The sequence below is a fragment of the Mesoplodon densirostris genome, chromosome 6, assembly GCF_025265405.1.
Source record: "Mesoplodon densirostris isolate mMesDen1 chromosome 6, mMesDen1 primary haplotype, whole genome shotgun sequence".
NCBI classification, from domain to species: Eukaryota; Metazoa; Chordata; class Mammalia; order Artiodactyla; family Ziphiidae; genus Mesoplodon; species Mesoplodon densirostris.
The window spans coordinates 32719630-32741654 of NC_082666.1; the positions used below are offsets into that span (position 1 = coordinate 32719630).

General features: G+C 42.6%; 1 protein-coding gene and 1 long non-coding RNA gene across 2 annotated transcripts in view; one reads left to right on the top strand and one right to left on the bottom strand.

The window, feature by feature from the left end:
- Positions 1–14577, bottom strand: part of LOC132491822 (uncharacterized) — a 29976-nt gene extending 15399 nt beyond the window's left edge. Inside the window, exons 1-2 of the long non-coding RNA XR_009532760.1 lie at positions 14516–14577; positions 13836–13923 (exon numbers count right to left, since the gene is read on the bottom strand). This is a non-coding gene — a long non-coding RNA (uncharacterized LOC132491822). The remainder of the gene's footprint in view (positions 1–13835; positions 13924–14515) is intronic.
- A 309-nt stretch (positions 14578–14886) lies between these two features.
- RAD23B (RAD23 homolog B, nucleotide excision repair protein) overlaps positions 14887–22025 on the top strand; it is a 46476-nt gene continuing 39337 nt past the window's right edge. Inside the window, exon 1 of the mRNA XM_060101181.1 lies at positions 14887–15333. Coding sequence (XP_059957164.1) covers positions 15268–15333 — 66 coding nt within the window. The 5' untranslated portion in view covers positions 14887–15267. The remainder of the gene's footprint in view (positions 15334–22025) is intronic.

Sequence of the window (22025 nt, forward strand, 5' to 3'; positions counted from 1 at the left end):
CAGCCAAAAATAAATAAATAAATAAATTTAAAATTTCAATCCTATTTCCACTCTGATACTTCTTTCCCCCCACATCTGCTTTCTTTGTTCTTACCGCTATTTAATATTCTATAAATTTAACTTTATTTTTATTGTCTGCCTTCCCCCTTAGAATCTAAGCTCCATAAAGGTAGACATTTTTGCCTGATTTACCCATTGCTTTAACTGCAGTGACTAGAACATACAGTAAATGCTCAATAAATATTTGTTGAATCAGTAGATAAAATGATGCGGGAATTGAGAGGAAGGAAAAATGATTTACTGAGCAGTTGAAGGAAATCTTCAAAGAGAACGTGCCTTTAAGGATGAACAGGATTTGAATTCTTGAGAGGCAAGAGTGATGTGCCCATCAGATTGGCAAAGAAGAAAATTACAGAACCTATGAAGTGTTGGCTGGGGGGCAGGGGAAACTGGTACTCTCAAACCGTGTTGATAGGAATATACATGGCAATTTCGATAGAATTTTGGTAGGACCTATTAAATTGAAAATCCACATTCTCTGTTGACCTAGCAATCTCATGTCTTTGCATCTTTCGTGGAGTAATTCTCAGACATGTTCACAGAGGAGGGAAACTGAAAGGCACAGAAAGATTAAATAACTTGACCAGAGTCATCTCATAATGGATGTGAAGATTAAAAGTTAATATATTAGGCATTTAGAAAAGGACCCGAACACATAATAAGCACTGTATAAACAATGGCCCACGGGACTTCCATGGCGGTCCAGTGGTTAAGACTTTGCCTTCCAATGTAGAGGGTGCAGGTTCGATCCCTGGTCAGGGAGCTAAGATCTCACATGCCTCGTGACCAAAAAACCAAAACATAAAACAGAAGCAGTATTGTAACAAATTCAATAAAGACTTTAAAAATGGTCCACAGCAAAAAAAAAAAATTTTTAAGAAAAAAACAACAATGGCCCACATTATTATTTACTGGCTAAATGTACTTTTCCTGCAAATTTTCTGCATAAACCATTTGTGCTTTTGCCTAATTGGATTGTAATGTTTTTCTTTTTAATTTGTATGAGTAATTTATATATTAAGGCTATTAAATTTGTCACATGTTGGGAATATTTTTCAGTTTGTTGCATGCTTTTTATTCTGTTTACATTGTTACCACATGATGAGATAATGAAATCTTTATCTAGTCAATCCATTATGGCTATTTTTTTTAACTTGGATATTTGCTGCCAACCAGAAATTTGATAAATATATGCTCCTTATTTATTCTGTTTCCATAGTCTGACTTTTTATATTTACTAATCAATCCATCTGGAACTGTTGCTAGTGTACCTAGAAGTTTTGGTATTAGTTTCCTAGGGCTACTGTAACAAATTACAGCAAACTGGGTGCCTAAAACAATAGAAATGTATTGCCTCACAATTCTGGAGGCTAGAAATCTGAAATCAAGGCATTGGCAGGGCTATGCTCTCTCTGAAGGCTCTAGGGGAAGATACTTCCTTGTCTCTTCCTAACTTCTGGTGGCTGCTAAAAATTCCTGGTATTCCTTGGATCATGGCAGCATTGCTCCAATCTCTGCTTCCATTGTCACATGGCATTCTTCTCTTTGTCTGTGTCTGTGCCCAAATTTCCTTCTTCTTATCAGGTCACCAGTTGCTGGATTAGGTCCACTCTAATCCAGCATGACCCCATCTTAACTGGATTATATTTATAAAGACTCCTTCCAATATGGTAACATTCACAAGTACTGGGGGTTAGAACTTAAACATATCTTTTGCGGAGACACAATTCAACCCACCATGGTTTCTACATAGCTAACCAATTATTCTACTACTAACACTTTTCCCTATTAAAGATTATTAAATAGTCTTTTATTGTTCCATCAGATCCTAAATTGAATGGGTATATACTAAAGTCTCAGGCTGTCAGTTTTTACTCTGTTTCTTATACCAATGAGAGGTGATATATCTTTAAGTGGCTTATAATCACTTTTTATAAGTAGCTGAATATGATACCTTTTTAAAATGTCATATAAATGCAACAACACAACCAAATTATTTCCCTCTGCCAAAAACCTATACTTTGACTAGCTGAGTCTTCTTCATTCCTAACTTTCTCGGAGCCAGTGGTTTCATCATGAAAGCTACATGGAAGAGTAAGAGGTACAGTTCTGCTACGTTTAGGAGCACACCCTATTCACAGCCCCCGTATTTTTTGGTTTTATTTTATTTTTAGCCCATATTTTATGTAGCCCATAAACTACAACATGGGTTACAACTACTTTATAATAATTTGGAACTGGCAGTAAGGAGACTCAATAAGAAATGTGACAGACTGGGAATACCAGTAGAACTAAAACCATAAAACCAATTTCACTCAACAATGAATATGCAAGAAAAGATGTATCAGTGCGACAACTATCTAAGCTTCAAACACTTTGGGTCCTGGGACTCTTCTTAATTAATATATAGTGCAACAGCTCTGCAAAACACATGTATTGCATGTATTGCAAAACCACAAATAATAAACATGGGTCTGGGAAAAGGAACCCATACTTTCTATTTAAAGTAGAAAAAAAAATTTAAATGCTCTAAAGTTTCTTTAGAGAAGCCCATAGGATTATATTAATTTATTCATAGTTTCATTTATGACAAGATAATAACTTTAATATAATTTTCGAAACACTTGACCAATATATAGATTAGATAACCAGCTGTGAAACAGAGATAGACAGCTGAAAAGATGTTGGATCCCTGTGTCCATCTCCCACCCCATCAAGAGCCAATCAAGCCTTACTGCCTTCCTGGAATCTACCTCAATCCCAGCACATAACAGAGATCTTTGACTTGTTTATTTCTCTTAGTAACCTCCTGAGGGCAGAGATTCAGAGACTTATCAGACATAGGTAGGGCCTGGCATATAATTGCTCCCCAATAACTATTGGAGAATAAATGACAATAAACTAATAAACACATAAACGTGATTTCAACAAAAAGCCAGCTATGCTTTTTAGCTCAAAAGACAAGCCAGGGGCTTCCCTGGTGGCCCAGTGGTTGAGAGTCCGCCTGCCCATGCAGGGGATGCGGGTTCGTGCCCCGGTCCGGGAGTATCCCACATGCCGCGGAGCGGCTGGGCCCATGAGCCATGGCCGCTGAGCCTGCGCTCCACAATGGGAGAGGCCACAACAGTGAGAGGCCCGTGTACAGGAAAAAAAAAAAAGACAAGCCAGGTATACTTGAAATAAATCATGTATTAAAATCAGGTTTAGTGGACTTCCCTGGTGGCGCAGTGGTTGAGAGTCCGCCTGCGGATGCAGAGGACACGGGTTCGTGCCCCAGTCTGCGAAGATCCCACATGCCGTGGAGCGGCTGGGCCCGTGAACCGTGGCTGCTGAGCCTGTGCGTCCGGAACCTGTGCTCCGCAACGGGAGAGGCCACAACAGTGAGAGGCCTGTGTACCGCAAAAAAAAAAAAAAAAAATCAGCTTTAGCTAGTAATGAAAAAACCTGCTGAAAGAAAAAGAATGTTGAACTGGGAAAAAACAAAAGACCAAAACTATTTAAACATATTGAACTTCAGCAAAAGATCTATTTCACAACTTGTTGCTAACAATTTTTTTACTCTCTCTTGCAAAATTAATGAGAAAATCAGTTCAAATGAAAAAAAAAAGAAATTGGAAAAGAAATAAAACTGTCACTGTTTGCAGATGACATGATACTATACATAGAGAATCCTAAAGATGTCACCAGAAAACTACTAGAGTTAATCAGTGAATTTGGTAATGTTGCAGGATACAAAATTGATGCACAGAAATCTCTTGCATTCCTATACACTAACAACAAAAGATGAGAAAGAGAAATTAAGGAAACAATCCCATTCACCATTGCAACAAAAAGAATAAAATACCTAGGAATAAACCTACCAAGGAGGTAAAAGACCTGTACTCAGAAAACTGTAAGACACTGATGAAAGAAATCAAAGATGATACAAACAGATGGAGAGATATACCATGTTCTTACCTTGGAAGAATCAATATTGTGAAAATGACTATATTACCCAAAGCAATCTACAGATTCAATGCAATCCCTACCAAATTAACAATGGCATTTTTTACAGAACTCGAAAAAAAAATCTGAAAATTTGTATGGAGACACAAAAGACCCCAAAGAGCCAAAGCAATCTTGAGGGATAAAAAACGGACCTGGAGGAATCAGACTCCCTGACTTCAGACTATACAACAAATCTACAGTAATCAAGACAATATGGTACTGGCACAAAAACAGAAATATAGATCAATGGGACAGGACAGAAAGCCCAGAGATAAACCCAAGCACCTATGGTCAACTAATCTATGACAAAGGAGGCAAGGATATATAATGGAAAAAAGACAGCTTCTTCAATAAGTGGTGCTGGAAAAACTGGACAGCCACATGTAAAAGAATGAAATTAGAGCACTCTCTAACACCATACACAAAAATAAACTCAAAATGGATTAAAGACTTAAATGTAAGGCCAGACACTATAAAACCTGTAGACGAAAACATAGGCAGAACACTCTTTGACATAAATCGCAGCAAGATCCTTTTTGACCCACCTCCTAGAGTAATGAAAATAAAAACAAAAATAAACAAATGGGACCTAATGAAACTTAAAAAATTTTGCACAGCAAAGGAAACCATAAACAAGATGAAAAGACAACCCTCAGAATGGGAGAAAATATTTGCAAATGAAGCAACTGACAAGGGATTAATCTCCAAAATACACAAACAGCTCATGCAGCTCAATATCAAAAAAACAAACAACCCAATTCAAAAATGGGCAGAAGACATAAATAGACATTTCTCCAAAGAAGACATACAGATGGCCAAGACGCACATGAAAAGATGCTCAACATCACTAATTATTAGAGAAATGCAAATCAAAACTATAATGAGGTATCATCTCACACCAGTTAGAATGGGTATCATCAGAAAATCTACAAGCAACAAATGCTAGAGAGGGTGTGGAGAAAAGGGAACCCTCTTGCACTGTTGGTGGGAATGTAAATTGATACAGCCACTATGGAGAACCGTTTGGAGGTTTCTTAAAAAACTAAAAATAGAATTACCATATGACCCAGCAATCCCACTACTGGGCATATACCCAGAGAAAACCATAATTCAAAAAGACACATGCACCCCAATGTTCATTGCAGCACTATTTACAATAGCCAGGTCATGGAAGCAACCTAAATGTCCACTGACAGACGAATGGATAAAGAAGATGTGGTACATATATACAATGGAATATTACTCAGCCATAAAAAGGAAAGAAATTGGGTCATTTGTAGAGATGTGGATAGACCTAGAGACTGTTATACAGAGTGAAGTAAGTCAGAAAGGGAAAAACAAATATTGTTTATTAACACATATATGTGGACTCTAGAAAAATGGTACAGATGAACAGGTTTGCAAGGCAGAAATAGAGACACAGATGTAGAGAACAAACGTATGGACACCAATGGAGGAAAGCGGGGGTGTGCGGCATAGTGGTGGGATGAACTGGGAGATTGGGATTGACATATACACACTAATACGTATAAAATAGATAACTAATAAGAACCTGCTGTATAAAAAATTTCAAAAAAGAAAAGAATGTTCGGTTGCATAAATGATACTGTTTATGGGGCTTCCCTGGTGGTGCAGTGGTTGAGAGTCCGCCTGCCGATGCAGGGGACACGGGTTCGTTCCCTGGTCCGGGAAGATCCCACATGCCACAGAGCAGCTGGGCCTGTGAGCCATGGCCGCTGGGCCTGCACGTCCAGAGCCTGTGCTCCGCAGCTGGAGAGGCCACAACAGTGAGGGGCCCACGTAGCACAAAAAAAAAAAAAAAAAAAAATGATACTGTTTAAACATAAAACATGTGAATGCTAAGCCTTTGCCCCAGTGGCTAGCTGACTGCATCATTATATCAACTTTTCAAATCATAGTTAGATAGCTAAGCTGAGAAAAGTAGTTTCAGAGGTATTCATGTAGTGTGTACAAGAGTTGAAATTCCAGAAGTTAAGAACCACCTATATGCTAAGTGGCTTTCCAAAAGGTTGTAACAATAGTAAAATCACCAGCAAACTATGAAAAACATTTTTCCTATAGACTTTTTGATATTATTGGAGGTTATTAAGCCTTAAATGTTCATTTTAACATGTAACAATATCACCTTGTATTACTTTGCTTTTTTGTGATGGGTGGCTAAATTTTCCTTTCATTGCTTAGTTCTTTCTGTTTCAGGCACTCTTCCTGGTGCTTAAAGAATGTAAAATAGACAAAGATCCCTGTGTTCTAGCAGGGGAGACAGACACTAAAGAAGAAACATAATAAATAAATAATGCACTGTGTTAAAAGAGGAGGAAACAGGGTAAGGGGCATAGGGAGTGCTGGACTGGGAAATGGGCATTTTGTCACATTACATAGGGTGATTAAGGGGTTAGAGCAGGTTTCATTGAGAAGGTGAAATTTGAGCAAGGGTTGGAGGAGGTGAAGGAGAGGGCCCATATCTGTAGAAGAGTATTTCAGGACGAGAGAACAAAAGATCAGGGAGGAGTGGACCTGTTCAACTCAGGGGACAGCAAGGAGGCCAGTGTGGCTGGAACAGATTGAACCTGTGTAGCTGATGACATCAGAAAAGTAAAGAAGAGGATGGGGGAGGGGGCAATGTAAAGACTTGGGATTTTACTGATTGAAGTGGGTAGCCAGGGTAGGGTTTTAAGCACGAGTGAACAGATCCATGTTTTAAAAGAATATGGCTATTGTATCTAGAATAGACTATAGGAAGCAAGAGTAGAGACATGATGAGTAGAGTGACCATGGTGGCAGAGATGGAGACTAGGCATGGCCTCTTGGCATGAACTCTTGGTAAGGCTAATCTAGCCACCATCACCTCTGAATGTCCAACCTGCCCAATTCCCAATGTGGTACTATTCTCTGAGGGACCAACTGGTCCCTTGGTGACAAGTTGACTTCATTGGGCCCTATGCATGCTGGAAGGCCAAGCAATTTGTTCTCGCAGGAATAGACATTTATTCTGAGTACAGGTTTACATTTCCTGCCAGCAGAGCTTCAGCCTATACCACTCTACAGGAGTTTACAGAGTGCCTGATCCATAGACCAGAACCCTACCTATCACAGCATCCAACAAGGAGACCCACTTTACAGTGAAGGAGGTTTGGGAGTGGTCCCATGGTCATGGGACATGTTGGTCTTATCACATACCACCCTCCCCAGAAGCACCAGCCTGAGAGAGTGACAGAACAATCTGCTGATGGTGCAGATGAAGCACCATCTCAGGGGCAATACTGTGTAAGAACAGGGTCTCATTCTCCAGGGTGCAATCTACAAACTGAATAAAAGTACCCTCTAGGCCCTAGAGTCTAGGGCACTGTGTCCACAGCAGGAAGACCAATTGGGTCCAGGAATCAAGGCAGGGAAGCAGAATGGTCTCATTTACCATTCCCAGTGTGACCTACTGAGGATTTTTCTGTCCCCACAACTCTGGGACCTGTGGCATTAGAAGTCTTGGTCCTCAAAGGGGGAGTACTTTGCCAGGGGACACAGCAATGGTCCCACTGAACTACAAGCTATGTTGCTTATATTAAGAGACAAAAAAGCAAGAAGAGTCATCAACTTGGGAGGGGCAATTGATCCTTATCAGCAAGAGAAGGTAGGACTACCTTATACTCAGAACAAGAAGGAATATATGTGGAATTGACTTGGATGCCTCTTGCTACTCTCTTGCCCAGTTGTCACTATGAATGGACAAGTACAGCAACCCAGGCCTGAGAAGAGCAGAAACACCAAAGGCTCATCCTCTTCAGGAATAAAGGTTTGGGTCACACCACTAGGCAGTGCACCAAGACCAGCAGAGGTAACTGACGAGAACAAGGGGAATTTAGGATAGATAGTGGAGGAGGGGAATGATGACTACCAGTAGTGGCCCCAAGACCAGCTGCCAGGATGCAGTGTGGGGTTTGTCCCACTGTCCTACTTCATTTAGGTTTCCCTTTAGTAAGAGAGGCTCAGTGGGCCCCTGGAGCAGCTGTTTCCTGAGTGTGTATGGAGAAACGGGTTTACATGGTGCAAGCAGATGTCTATTTCAGCCAAAAAAGTGCACTGCCTGGATAGCCCTTCAAGAAAAAAATTACATGTGAGAACTTAGCTATGAGGAGTACAGTTAGCTGACAGCTCTTCCCGGGCAGCCTCTATGACATGACATGGGATACCATGAGTATCATGACATGACAGGGATACCAGAGTCTGGCAATTCCATCCAAAGAGTGACTGCTCTAACAGGTAATCTTCACACCATTTACTCCCATTGGGTTGGCTAATACTTTGTCAGATCTGCATCACAATCTGAGTCTTTCTCTACCCAATGTTTCCTTCTCTCTTTCCTTTTACAGCAAACGTATCAGCATTGTGCTCTGAAGCATTCTACTTCCTCCCTTGTATTCTTCACAGTTGATATCCACCAAAAAAAACTTCTTGTACTCCTAACCCCATTTCAGTGTCTGAACTGACCTAGTGACTGAACAATGAATGAGACTCACAGGGCTGAGAAACTTGGGGTGGGGGAGGCAGGGTGGAAAATGAGGAAGGCAGAGTTAGAAGACAGAAGAAATTTTCAAAGCTCAATTGTTATGGGCTGAAATTGTTTTAAAAAGTATATTTAATTGCAAAAAGAAAACGTTTTAATAAAGAGTTGAAAACTTTAATTACAATAAGGAAATATTTGTACCACTCTATAAACATCTACAACTTGGAAAGAGTTTCTATTAACATAAAGCTTACATCATAAATCACCAATAGTTTTTATAACCAATGGAGATGGGAGCCATGCGCCTTGCCTTTGGAAGGGCTTAAGTCAAACACTGCTATTTTTTTGAATAGGATCCCTAATCACTCTTTGTCCATTACTGTATATCCAACACAATGCCTGGCACAGAGTAGATGCTCAGAGAATATCTGCTGGACAGGGCGGTGCCATACAGAACACCGTCGGTCAGGACAGACACTCTTGAGTCAGGAGGACCAGAGAATTCCAAGGAAGTTTCCTAATGTGAAACTCACGTGTAGTGAGCCTCTTTCTCTCACACCCTGCATCAACCCCATCAGCAAAACCTGTAAACTCTATTTTCAATAAATTGAGAATCCAGCCACTTCTTACCACTTGTAAAGTTTCCACATTAACACAAGTCACCAGTCTCTTATGGATTATTGCAATAACCTGCTAACTGGTCTCTTTGTGTACATCCTTGCTGTCCCCCAAGCCCACACCAAGAAGTTCTCCAGGCAGCAGAGTAATCCTTTTAAAGCCTAAGTCAGATCCTGTCACTCCTCCACCTTAAAATTTCCAATGACTTTCCAAGTTACTCCGAATAAAAGCCAAAGCCTTTACAGTGGCTTTGTGCTCACTGCCCCACTTCCTTTACATCTCTAATGCCACCAGCTACTCTCTCCCCACAGCTGTCCCAGCTCTTTCACCCGACATCCTGGGTATTTCTCCAATATGTCAAGGATGCTTCTACCTCATGGCCTTGCATCTGCATGTAACAAATGCTATGTGAGTGTGAACATTTATGGCTATTATTGTTGTTTCCTCTACTTAGTCCCCTCTAATTCTACTCAGCAGCTGTATGTCTGCCTTCCTTACTTCTCTCTACTCTAGTATCAACTATCAGGAAGACTTTCCTTGATTAACCCATATATCAGGCAGAGTCTCAGCAGAAAAATATACCACAGTCAAATGAGGTATTGTTACAGATTGAACTGTGCCCCTCCAAAAGATTTACCTTAATTAGTTAAATTAAGTCATACTGGAGTAGGGTGGGTCCTTAATCCAATATGACTGGTATGAAATAATAAGAAATATACCTATTGGTCTCTGCCCCTGGTTCTTGCTAATATTTGGTCTTTGACCTTGGTTCCTGACACAGGGCCCTCCAAAACTCTTATAATTTCCTGAGTGATAGCAGTATCTGGCACAGAGCTCCTAACCCCCTGGAATTTCCTGAGCAATAGGAATGTCTTTTGTTGTAATGAGGGGACTCTTGGTGGGCTCCTGGATGGGGGCTGGTCACCAGAGAGACTAAGCCATGATTAGAAGGCTGTAACTTTCAGCCCAACCCCCCATTCTTCAGAGAAGAGAGAGAGGCTGGAAATTGAGGTAAATAATTGATCACCCCTGCATGATGAAGCCTCCATAACAATCCCCAAAGTACAGATTTTGGAAAGCTTCTGGGTTGGTGAATGTATCCACGTGCCAGCAGGGTGGGGCACCCCAACTCCACAGGGACACAAGCTCCTGCACTTGGGACCCTTCCAGATCTTGCCCTATATATCTTTTCATCTGGTTGGTCATCAGTATCCTTTATCATATCATTTATCATATAATAAGCTAGTAAACATGTTTCCCTGAGTTCTGTGAACTGTTCTAGCAAATGATCAAACCCAAGGAGGGGGTCGTGGAAATCCCAGTTTATAGCTGCTCAGTCTGAAGTACAGGTGACAAGTTGGGACTTGCAGTTGGCATCTGAAGTGGGGGCAGTGGGACTGAGCCCTTAACTTGTGTGATCAGGTGCTAACTCCAGGTAGTGTCAGAACTGAACTGAACGGCAGGACACCCAGCTGGTGTCTGCAGAGAACTGGGGAATTACTTGGTGTGGGAAAAAAGCTCACACATTTGGTGATCGGAAGTAAATATTAAGAGTAGTAATTGAGTGGTGAGTAGAGGAGAAACAATAGAGTTTTTCCTATTCTACTGGTGTCCTTATAAGAAGAGACACACAAGGACAGACATACAAGAGTTGAACGTCACATGACGATGGAGGCAGAGACTGAGGTGGTGCAGCAAGCCAAGGGATGCCAATGATTGCCAGCAAACCACCAGAAGCTAGGAAGAGGCAACAAAGAACTCACTGTGACAGGTGTCAGAGAGAGCACTGCCCTACCAACACCTTAATTTTGGACTTCTAGCCCCCAGAACTGTGAGACAATAAGTTCCGATTGTTTTAAGCCACTCAGTTCATGGAGATTCAATTAAAAGGACTCTTCACAATCATGTAGGGAAGCATATAGGGACAGTACAGCACCCTGGAGTGAGAAGTAGGGGCCCTCTAGGCCTGAAGGGGCAAGGTGGGGAGCAGGTACCAGAACCTGGAAGGAGAGAGTCACCTGGAAGGTCAGGATACAGAAGCAATGACCTTGCATCAAGAGCACTGCCAACCACAAAGAGGAATACATGGCCTAACTTCACTCTCCTCCCTTAGTCCTATCTCCTGCTGGGACTCCCCAGGAAGCCAACTGTGTTAGCCCATACAGGGCAGCCCTCTTGGGGCCAATTGCTGGGTGAAAATGGGGTAAGAAGATGGGGGAGGGGAATGAAAAATATCTGGCACAATCACTGTAGCAATACTATTTCAGCTCTGTACTATTGATCTTCTTCATGTTTTTTTTTTTAAAAAAGCACTTATCAGGGCCTCCCTGGTGGCGCAGTGGTTGAGAGTCCGCCTGCCGATGCAGGGGATACGGGTTCGTGCCCCGGTCTGGGAGGATCCCATATGCCGCGGAGCGGCTGGGCCCGTGAGCCATGGCCGCTGGGCCTGCGCATCCGGAGCCTGTGCTCCGCAACGGGAGAGGCCACAACAGTGAGAGGCCCGCATACCGCAAAAAAAAAAAAAAAAAAGCACTTATCAGTACCCCATATACTATAAATATTGATAACTTTGATTTTTAGTTTATTATCTGTTTATCTATTATCCCACTAGAATACAGACTCCATGAGGGCAGGGACTTTGTTTCTTGTTGTATCCTCAGCACCTAGAACAGTTCCTGGCATGGAGAGAGTCTCAAAAACTATGTGATGAATGAACGGATTGGAGTGTGGCATTTTTACCCTGGTATTTTCTAAGTCAGCAGCTGCTGCATCTCTGCTTGCTCATCTTCCTCCCTGAAATCACTTGACTGATTTCCAAAAATGCAAGCAAAATTCCCTGGCTTGTTACCAAGTATTTGGAATCAATGACTCCCTCCCGTCTTTTTATCTCGGCCCAATAGCTCTTGAAGAAGCCCAAGACCTATCCTACAAGGCCTTGCTCATAAGCACCCTCATCTTGGTGGCCTTTGCATTGGGGGGTTGGAAGGGGTCCTATCATCTGTCACGTGAACAGTGGGACTCTTGGCAAATGCACCTACATCAGACGAGGAGGCATACAGGCTGTCCAACCTGTACTATTTAGCCAAGCAAATAAAAAGTAATAATTTCAGGTAGAGCCATGAAAAACTTTAAACCAGGGTACTGTTGTACTATCACATGGAGTTTTGCGGGGCTCAGATGAGATTATCCATGGAAAGTGCCTCAAATGGTGCCTTGCCTAAAGGGTTAATGTATGTTTATTATATATTATTAAAGTTGTTGAAGAAGTCCTCTGTGAGGAAGTAAATTATGACTTAGACCCTGAATGATGAAAAGGAGATAGTCAATTAAAGATCTGGGAAGAGAGTTTCAAGCTGAAGTAACCTCAGCTGCAAAGGCCCAGAGACGAGAACCACCTTGGCCTGTTCGAGGGATGATGGTGAATGAGAGGGAGAGAGAAGGAAAGAGATGAGGCCAGAGGGCTTGGCAAGTATCAGATCATGTGAGCTCCCCAAGGCCAGGTAAAGAGTTTGAATTTTATTCTTAAGTATAATTAGGTATTAAGAATAGATGTGACATGATTTATATTTGAAAAAGACCACTCTGCTGGGGAGGTTGACAAAAGAGTAGAAGTAGAGAGACCAGTTGGGAGGCAGGGGAAAGATATTGATGCACTAGCTTAGGGTTGTAGAAGTAGAATTGGGAGAAATGGCTGAATTGGGGATATAACTTGGAGAATAAAGTTGATAGGACTTGATAATGCATTAGGTGTGGTGGTTGGCGGGGGTGGGAGGAAGAGAGGGAAGAGATTTATCAGGGATGATGACTAGATTTTTGGTCTGAGCACCTGGGTAGATGGTGATGCCATGAGCTAAGATGGGGGAAAACTGGGAGAGGAGCAGGTTTCAGAGGGAGGGGAGGTCCAGAGGGACTCAATGGTTCTGTTTGGCCATGGTAAGTTTCAGAGGCTTACTATATTTCAAGTGAAGATATTGTGTAGGCAGTTGGCTAACTCTATCTATAGCTAAGGGGAGAGGTCCAGGCTGGAGGTATTTCAAAACAAGGGGCAGGATGAGATCACCTGGTGACTAGCAGTAGATATACAGGAAAACAGAGGGTGGAAGGTTAGATACTGAATAACAATACAGGGAGATATGTGCTGTGAATGGGGCAACACCAGGTTAGTGGAGAGGGAGGCTGATCAGCAAAGTTCCATGGAAGCATTATATCCACAGAAAACCAAACAGTGACATTTTATCAGTGAGAATGCTGGTCCAGAGAGGTAATTTGCAATTAATTAGTCACACAGCTAGTGACCTAACTGTAACTTTATACTTGAATTACTTTAAGTCAAACCCTATTAAGAGGCAGCATAGCCAGGCACCTAGGAACACAGGCTCTGGAGTCATTCTGCTTGGGTTCAAATTCTGGACCTGCCACTTACCAGGTGGGTGACTCCAGGTACATTACTCATCGTCTCTATACTTCAGTTTTCTTATCTGTAAATGGTCATACTATCTATTTAGGGACTGCTTACTATGTTCCTGGTACTAAGATTTTACATACATTATTCAACACCCACCTCCAATAATCAATGAAGTTGAATGATATTATTATCCCCATCTTACTGATGAGAAACCGAAAGCATATTTATGCATTCACAAATATTTACCGTGCCTGCATTACATGTTTCTTCGTGCTGGGATTACATCAGGAGATACAACAAAGTCCTTGCCTTTGTGCAGCTTGTCTGTGATTTACTGAAAGGAGAAAGATGATAAACCTAATAAATATGTACATTATATGGCAATTAGAAGATGATAAATGCTATAGGAAAAACACCAGGGTAATGGAGCTAGGAAAGTTGCTGTTTTAAGTCGGGTATCCAGGGTAGACCTCTCTGAGAAGGCGACATCTGAGCAAAGATTTGAAGGAGGTGAGAGAGCGAGCCACCCAGGTAGCTAGGGAAAGAAGACTCGTAGCGGAAACAGCAAGGGCGAAGGTAGGCTCTCAGGTGAGAGCGTTTGTCTAACATCCACCAACAACGCCTAGGGCCAGCTGTGAGAGTACGATATGAAAGGAAGGGGCTATGTATCCAGTTCTAAGAACTTTGACTTTTACTCTGGGTGAGATAAGGAACCACTGGACAGTTCTGCCCGGGGGAGTGATATAACTTGACCTTGTATTCAGGCTCAAGGTCCATCAAGGCAGTCTAGCGCTGGAGTCAGTGCTCTCAGAATAAAAGAATCAGTCGCCAGCACAAGGACTCAGCCACACAGCAAGCGCCCTGCAAGCGCCGGCCCACTACTGTGGCTGTCACGATCCTTTCACTTAAACCCCGCCCCGACCTACCGCCCTCTAGTTTCCCAGCTCCAGGGCTCCGCATCCACTCAGTCCGGTCTCCACGTAGCGCTTCCCCGGCTACGGATTGCCCAACTCAGACAACCGGGCGGAGCCTGGACGTGGGCGGAGTCTGGACGTAGGCCGAGCAGCGGCGGGCTGGAGAACGCCCTGGCCGCAGACGCACCATGGAAGCCCCGAGAACCCCGAGACCGCCCACTGACTGCGCCTGCGCACGCGCAATCCAGGCCGCCGACCTTCCAAAACGGTAATCCGCGCCGCCCCGCCCCAATTCCGGGGCGGAGTTCTTGGCTGCGCCTGCGTACAGCCTCGCCGCACCCTACGCCTGCGCGTTCAGCCAGCCCGACCCCATCCCCCAGGTTTTTCGGGTGGGGGAGGGGGCGCGTCTCGGCGAGTCACGATGATGGCGGCCACCATCCTGTGGTGAGGTAGCGGATTCTCTGCTGCTCTTGCAGAGCCCCTGGCGCTTCCTGCAGACTCAGTGGCTGGCGCCGGGCGCGTGAGGAAGCACGGTGGCCCGTGCTCGCGAGAAAGGCCGCAGTCGCGGAGGCAGCGGCGCGGCCCGGGGCCAGGGCTGGGGGAGAGGCCGCTCTTCAGGGCGAATGTGACAAGCCCCCACCCCCACCGCTTTCCTCCCGAGTGTGCGAGGAGCGCGGGCGACCCCGGGGCCCCGCCAGGCCACAGACCCCGCCCAGCGGCCAGCACCCGGAGCAGGCCCGGCAGCGGAGCTGCGCGGCGGCACCATGCTGGTCACCCTGAAGACCCTACAGCAGCAGACCTTCAAGATCGACATCGACCCAGACGAGACGGTGAGTGCGGCGGGAGCGCGGAGCCCGGCACCGGGCAGGGGAGGCGCGCGAGGCGCTCGCCGGGCCTGGGCTTGGGGCGGTGCGGCGGGCCCGTGTGCGGGGCCCCGGCCTCAGCTTCTAGAGGGTCCCGGCGGCGCGCCCGAGCTGGGAGACCTCCGGTACACCCTAGAGGGCCCGGCGAGCGGGGTCTTGGGCCCCGGGCGCTGGATGAGGCCTGCGGGCTCCGAGCGCGGGCAGGGCCCGGGGGCCCGGCGGCATGCGGCCCACCGGACCTTCAGAGTTGGCTGTGGGCTTTGTGGCAGGAGTAAGGGGAAGCCCTGGTGGCAGATGGCGTGGAGTACACGCCCGCGGGGCACGGGAGGCCTCGGCCTGGGCGCTCTCGGCGGAGGGGCCAGAGGGGGATGGGAGGTCAGGGCTGCCTCGGCGGTCTAGCCGGGCTCCCCGATGGTGGGTGCACGGGTTGGGGAGGGAGATGTCGGCGTCACCACTGTCCCTGAGTGGACCTGGTTAGGCGCTGAGGTCTAGGAAGCGCTAACTGGAGATAATGAGCCTTAAATAAAAAGTATCAGATTCTGTCTGCTGCACAGTGAGAGGCGAGTGGTGAGGGGTGGTGAAAATGCATTCTTTGCCCCCTTCGCCGCAGAATTGGTGACCCTTTTATTTGCCTATATCTTGAATCGTTTCGCTGCAGTTCTCCCACCACCCAACCCACACCCATGTGTAGATTGCCCTTTGAGCCCTCTTTGGTGGTGAAGTTTGTTGGATTAGAGCCCTTCAAATCCAGGCTCAAACTTAACTCCAGATTAATGAGTTCCCTGTGTTAGAAGTCTTGAAGTTGTAGGAGTCGGAACTCTGCACCCAACCCCCAAATAATAGCCTTTCAGGGGAGAAAAAAAGAAAATAAAAACTTTGAATCTCTTCTGTAAACTTTTGAACACCTCAGAAGTTCACGTGTCAAATTCTCATGTCATCCTGTGTATTTATGACTGCAAAAAGGCACTGTGTTGAAATCAGTACAACTTTTTGCCAAGATCTAAAAATGCCATTCAGTGTAAACTTCTTGTGTTCTGGAATTGTGATGCTGTACACCATTGAGATTGTCATGAGGCTGTATTTAAAGCAGCAACTTTCAGCCCATCTATATTTTTTAAAATAGGTGATTCAATTTTGGTGGAGATCTGGAGCCTTAGTGTTAGTTAATTAAATAATCCTGAGCTCCCATGTGTGGCTCTAACTTATTTGCTATGTGCCTGTTTTGCACAGATGTGAAGATTAAATATTATTTAATTGGTGGTCAGTAAATGTAATCGATTATTAATCACTCTGTACCTTTGAGTGAGGGTATAGTGTTATGTTTTACCTATATCATTTAATCTAAAGTTTTCTACACCTTTAATTATTTTAAAAAAGTAGTTCCCAACCTTTTTGGAATTGTGGTACTAAATGATTTTAGTTCAAGATATTTAATTATATGTGTAAATATTCTGTGTGGTAAATTCTTAAAGGTGCGGGAGATAGCAATTTTAGATGAGAAATTCAGTGTTCTCAGAAGTAATTGACAACACCCTGTGGATTGCTATTACTAACAGAAATCATATTCTTCCTGAGTATTCCTTTACTGCTCGGTGTATACTTAGAAGTTAAAGGATGAAAGTTAATATGCAGCTGTTTAATGTTTTCAGACAAAACTTTTCATAAAATGTTATTGACTTTGGATTTTTGTAGTGACAAGTGTTGGTGCTGCAGGAACTTTACCAGCTTATATTCACAATTAATTCCAAGATTATTGAAACCTAAAGGATTTTTTTTTGGTAAATATCTTGGATTTATTGAAGTTATGCAGTGACTTTCTACAGCTCCACTGAATTATTTATGTTCTATAAAATTTGTATAGCTCTTTAGGCATTTTACACATTCGTTATCTTAGAGCCAATATTGTATTTGTATAGATTCTTAACCATACTTGCTGTTTTCCAGTTTATTTCCAAGGGGGTTTAAGTTATATGAAACATACTTCTAGAGGTATATTTTCAGAAAGCTCAGTTGTTACAGAGTTGCTTCTTCAGCTTTTTGTTGCTATTTGTCCAAATATAATTTTGTTGCTGTTTATGTAAATATAAAAGCTAACATTGTTAGGCTGGGACAAGAAATGAAAACACTTAATCTGGATATACTGAAACATTTACATTAAAATGACTTGTGGGTTTTTACTTTAATGGACTTAAATTTTAAAAATGGGAAAAATGTTAGAACTATTTTAATTCCATCTTTATAGTGATTTTTAATTAAATATTTATTTTTGATACAGTATTTGAGAAAATTCTAGTAAGAAAAGAAGCAATGAAAATTACATAAATAGAGGGAGACTGTAAGTGTCCTGTTTGTAATTTGTGAAAACTAGATAACCAAGGGTATTAGAAATAGATCTAAAATAAAGGGGAAAAAATAGGATTTTATTGAGACCTCTAGGGAGATTCACATAAAATGAACAGATTTTGGTCTCTAAGACCTCTATTTTGGCCGCTCAGAGGTTTTATTTTTACCTAGAAGGAACTAAGAAACCTTAAGGAACTTAAGTAACTTGAGGTGGCCGGTATAGAAACTCTTGTGAGCTTGAGATGAGCAGGAGCGAAAATGAGTGAAAGGACTGAGAGATAAGAGGAATCATGGGAGTGAATCATTTGCTCAACAAGTAAATGTTCAGTGAGCTTTGACGGGCAGAACTGGAGGAGTACAGGGACATGGGGGACATGGTCTGGGTCTTCTTGGCAGCCATACTGACATAGTCTTAGCTCTGTCAGTGGCTATAGAGTAGATGCACAAAGTAGAAAAAGCAAGAGGATTTTTTTTAAGGTGTTTGTATTTGCTTTAGTGTTTGAATGTTGAAAGTCCTCCCCTGCCTTATTTTTAACAAGTGAAACTTTAACATTCATTTGCCATTTTGTACCATTTACTTGACCATTACCATGCACTGCCTTTAGTGTTAACCATTACAAAACAGTGATTTTACTATTACAGTAATAATTCATCTCCTCATAGAATAACTGGGGAAAAAACCAACAGTAAGTTTCAGGTGAGACTTTAAATGCATAAGCTGAAATGTGATTGTATTATATAAGTGACATCAAAGTTATGTGTATACATTGGAAGTTTTTGATAAGAGAATTGTGAAGATACAGTAGTTTTAATTTCTGTAGACAGTATATCTAATATGCTATGCAGTAATCTGCAAAGAATTAACCTCACTTTGTGGTATAATGGTGATTATGCTGTAAAATACTACTTGAGTACTAGTCTTGTACATGGGATTTACTAGCCATCATTTATTAGCAAATTGTTCCCATTGTGGCTTATTGTATTTTAACAGTTGTGCTGAAGATAGTACCTTATTATGGAAGTTCCCTAGATTATTAAAACATTAAGTAGTAAACGTATTAAAACACTATATCACAGAGGTAAAACTAACGTTTCTTGGCATATTGGTAAAACAAAATACTGTAGTACCTGGGAAACTTGGTATGGTTTGTATCAGACCTTTGCTCTTTCTATACTTGGCACACAGTAGGCATTTAATATAGATCTTTTGAATGAATTAAATACATTTTTTTGTGAATTGCCAAGTCAGTGATCCCTCAATGTTTGCATGTTGATTTATTTAATGTTTGTTGAATACTTACTAAAAATATCAGGTCTTGCTGTTATGGTGTGTACATTATAGTGGAATAAATTAGTCGAAAAGCAAATTTTAAAAAACAGATAGTGGTAAGAGTTATGTAGAGAATTGAAATAGGGTGAGGTAATTTGATAGTGCATGACTGGGTGGCTACTTTTAAATTGGTCACAGAAGGCCTTTCTAAATAAGGTGACATTTAAACTGAGATCTGAATAGTAAGCACTCAGAGATGGGGAGAGTGTTTTCTGTAGGGAAAGACCTTTAAGAGTGTGTTTTGGGAATCAAAAAAGGCCTGTATTGTTGATCTAGTAGTTGAAGGAGAAGAGAGGTAAGGGATTAGAGTTAGGCAAGGGGCCAGGGCCTGTAGGGCTTTGTAATAAACTGAAGGTTTTCAATGTAAAATAGGAGGCCTTTGGGGGCTTTTAAGCAGAGGAGAAAAATTATTTCTTTTATGATTTGAAAAGGTTACTTTGACTGCTGTATGGAGAATAGATAGTAAGAAGACCATTTAGAAGACTTGCACAACAGTCTTAAGGGGTCAAGGCTTTGACCAGGGAAGTAGGAGTGGAGATACAAAGAGAGGTGGAGGGATTTGAGATATGGTTGGGAGGATAGAGTTGAGAGAATTTTTTGATGTGTTGGAGTGGGGAAAATTGAGAAATCAAAGATTAAACATAGGTTTTGGTTGTATAACTTGTGTGAATACTTGTGTTCTTTCCTGAGATGTGGAGGGATGGGAGAGGGGCAGGTTTAGGGGTTGGGGTGGAAACTCAAGACTTAAGTTTAAGATGCCTATTAAACATTCAGGTGGAAATGACAAGGAGATTTGCTATGAATTTCCATCCCAAAGGGGAATTTGGGCTGGAGTTAGAGACATGACAATAAGCAGCATGTATGTTTGACCTCGGTCCATTGGACTGGATGAGATCATCTTGCCACAGTCTTTTTCAGTGCCCATTCTTTGCAAAATTGAGTCCAAGTGCCTAGATTATCCCTTATGTGTAATTAACTTCTCTGCTACTGGAATTGAGGAACCCTGGTGAGAATGTAGTGGGATGGGGCTTAGGGCTGAAGCCTGGGATGCTATAACATGTGGAGATTGAGTACTGAAGAGGTCAGTTAAGGAGCAACCTTTGAGGTAGGAAGAATCCAAGAGAAGAAAAAAGTTTCAAAGACGAGGAAAAGGTCAAATGTATCTACTGCTTGAGAAATCAAAAGTAAGATAAAAACAGGAAACATGACTTTTGGTTTTGGCAACTTGGAGGTCATTAGTTACCCTAATGAGTAGTCTCCATGGAGTGTTAGGGCCAGAATTTAGTGGATTGAGGAATGAATGGGAAACATGTGAAAATGATCACAATAACTCTGAGCGTCACAGCCTATGGTAGGCATCGTTTAAACACACACACACACACACACACACACACACACACACACACACACACACCCCAGAATTGTGGAAAAATATGTAATAGTATATGTTTTAAAAAGCAGAAATGGGGACCAGCATGATTAGTAACTTGCCTGGGGTCATACAGCAATGGCCTTGGTAGTTTCACTGTCTGTGAATGATGTTCTTGCCCATACTCTGACCTTCTGTTCCTTAATCGCTCATCCAGTGATCTTTCCTTCTACTCTACCTCAGTTATTCAGACTCATGACTGGTAACTAGCTCTTATCACAACCATAACTGTAGCTCTTCCCCCCATCCACAGTAATCTGTTTTTAGTATCCCACTTTAACTTCCCTCTGATGCCAATGCTAATGAGACTTACGGTCTATTCGATCCATACTCCTTTTCACTGGCCCTCCCCTCGTGTTATTGCTTCCACTTTTGCCCAGCTAAAATAGAGTCAGTGTCTATAATCACTCCCTTGCAAGGGTCAGGTATAGCATGTCTCTTGAGCCAGGCTGCCTAAGTTTCAATCCTGGCCTTAGTACTTGCTGTGTGATGTGACATTTGGCAAGTTACCCGATTTTGCGCCTGTTTCCTGATCTGTAAAAAGAGAATACAGCCATGGAAGTACTAACATCACAGGATTGTTTTGAAGGTTATGTGAGTTTGAGATGATACACAGAGTGCTTAGTGACAGTGCTTAACAACATGGTCCCACTCTCACTCCATTATTCTTGTTTGAAATACTCCAAATATGATTAAATTCAAGTCTGTTTGTGCTTGCACCTGTACAGCTAGAAGGCGAACACATAGACACCTTGACTTGTCTCACTTAAATTCCTGAACAATAATTGTAATCAGGCCCTTGTAGTGACAGTCATACATTTCACTATTCACTTTTCCACTGTCATAGGCAGATTTCATATCATCTTCTCTCTTTATTCTCCATCAGTGACCCTAGATTTTAGGTTTTATTGAAAATATAGAAACAGTCGGGACAGAACTTTTACAAGATCCTACTAGAGCTCCCTACCTGCTAGCCTCCTTTTATTGTGGAGATAGCTATGTATTGTGGATGGTGCTATCTAAGGCCAATCCCCCCCACTTTTCCACAGCATCCTAAACTCTTGTCGTTTATGAAGGACATCACTCCATCAGTTCTCCTTTTCTACATCATTGGTTTTTCCATTTCTAAATTTATTTATTTATTTATTTATTTAATTTATTTCTGCATTGGGTCTTCGCCGCTCTGCTCGGGCTTTCCCTAGCTGCGGCAAGCAGGGGGCCACTCTTGTCTGTGGTGCTCAGGCTTCTCACTGCAGTGGCTTCTCCTGTTATGGCGCACGGGCTTAGTTGCTCCGCAGTACGTGGGATCCTCCCGGACCAGGGCTCGAACCCGTGTCCCCCTGCATTGGCAGGCAGATTCCCAACCACTGTGCCACCAGGGAAGCCCAATTTTTCCATTTCTAGAGTATCTAAACATTTTCCTTGTCTTAATAAAACCCTCCCTTGTCTCCATATTTGTCTACTCCCCCATTTCTCCCTCTTCCTTACATCAGAACTTAAGAGTAGCTCTTGAGTCTGTTTGCTTTTTTTTTTTTTAACATCTTGCTCTTTCAAATA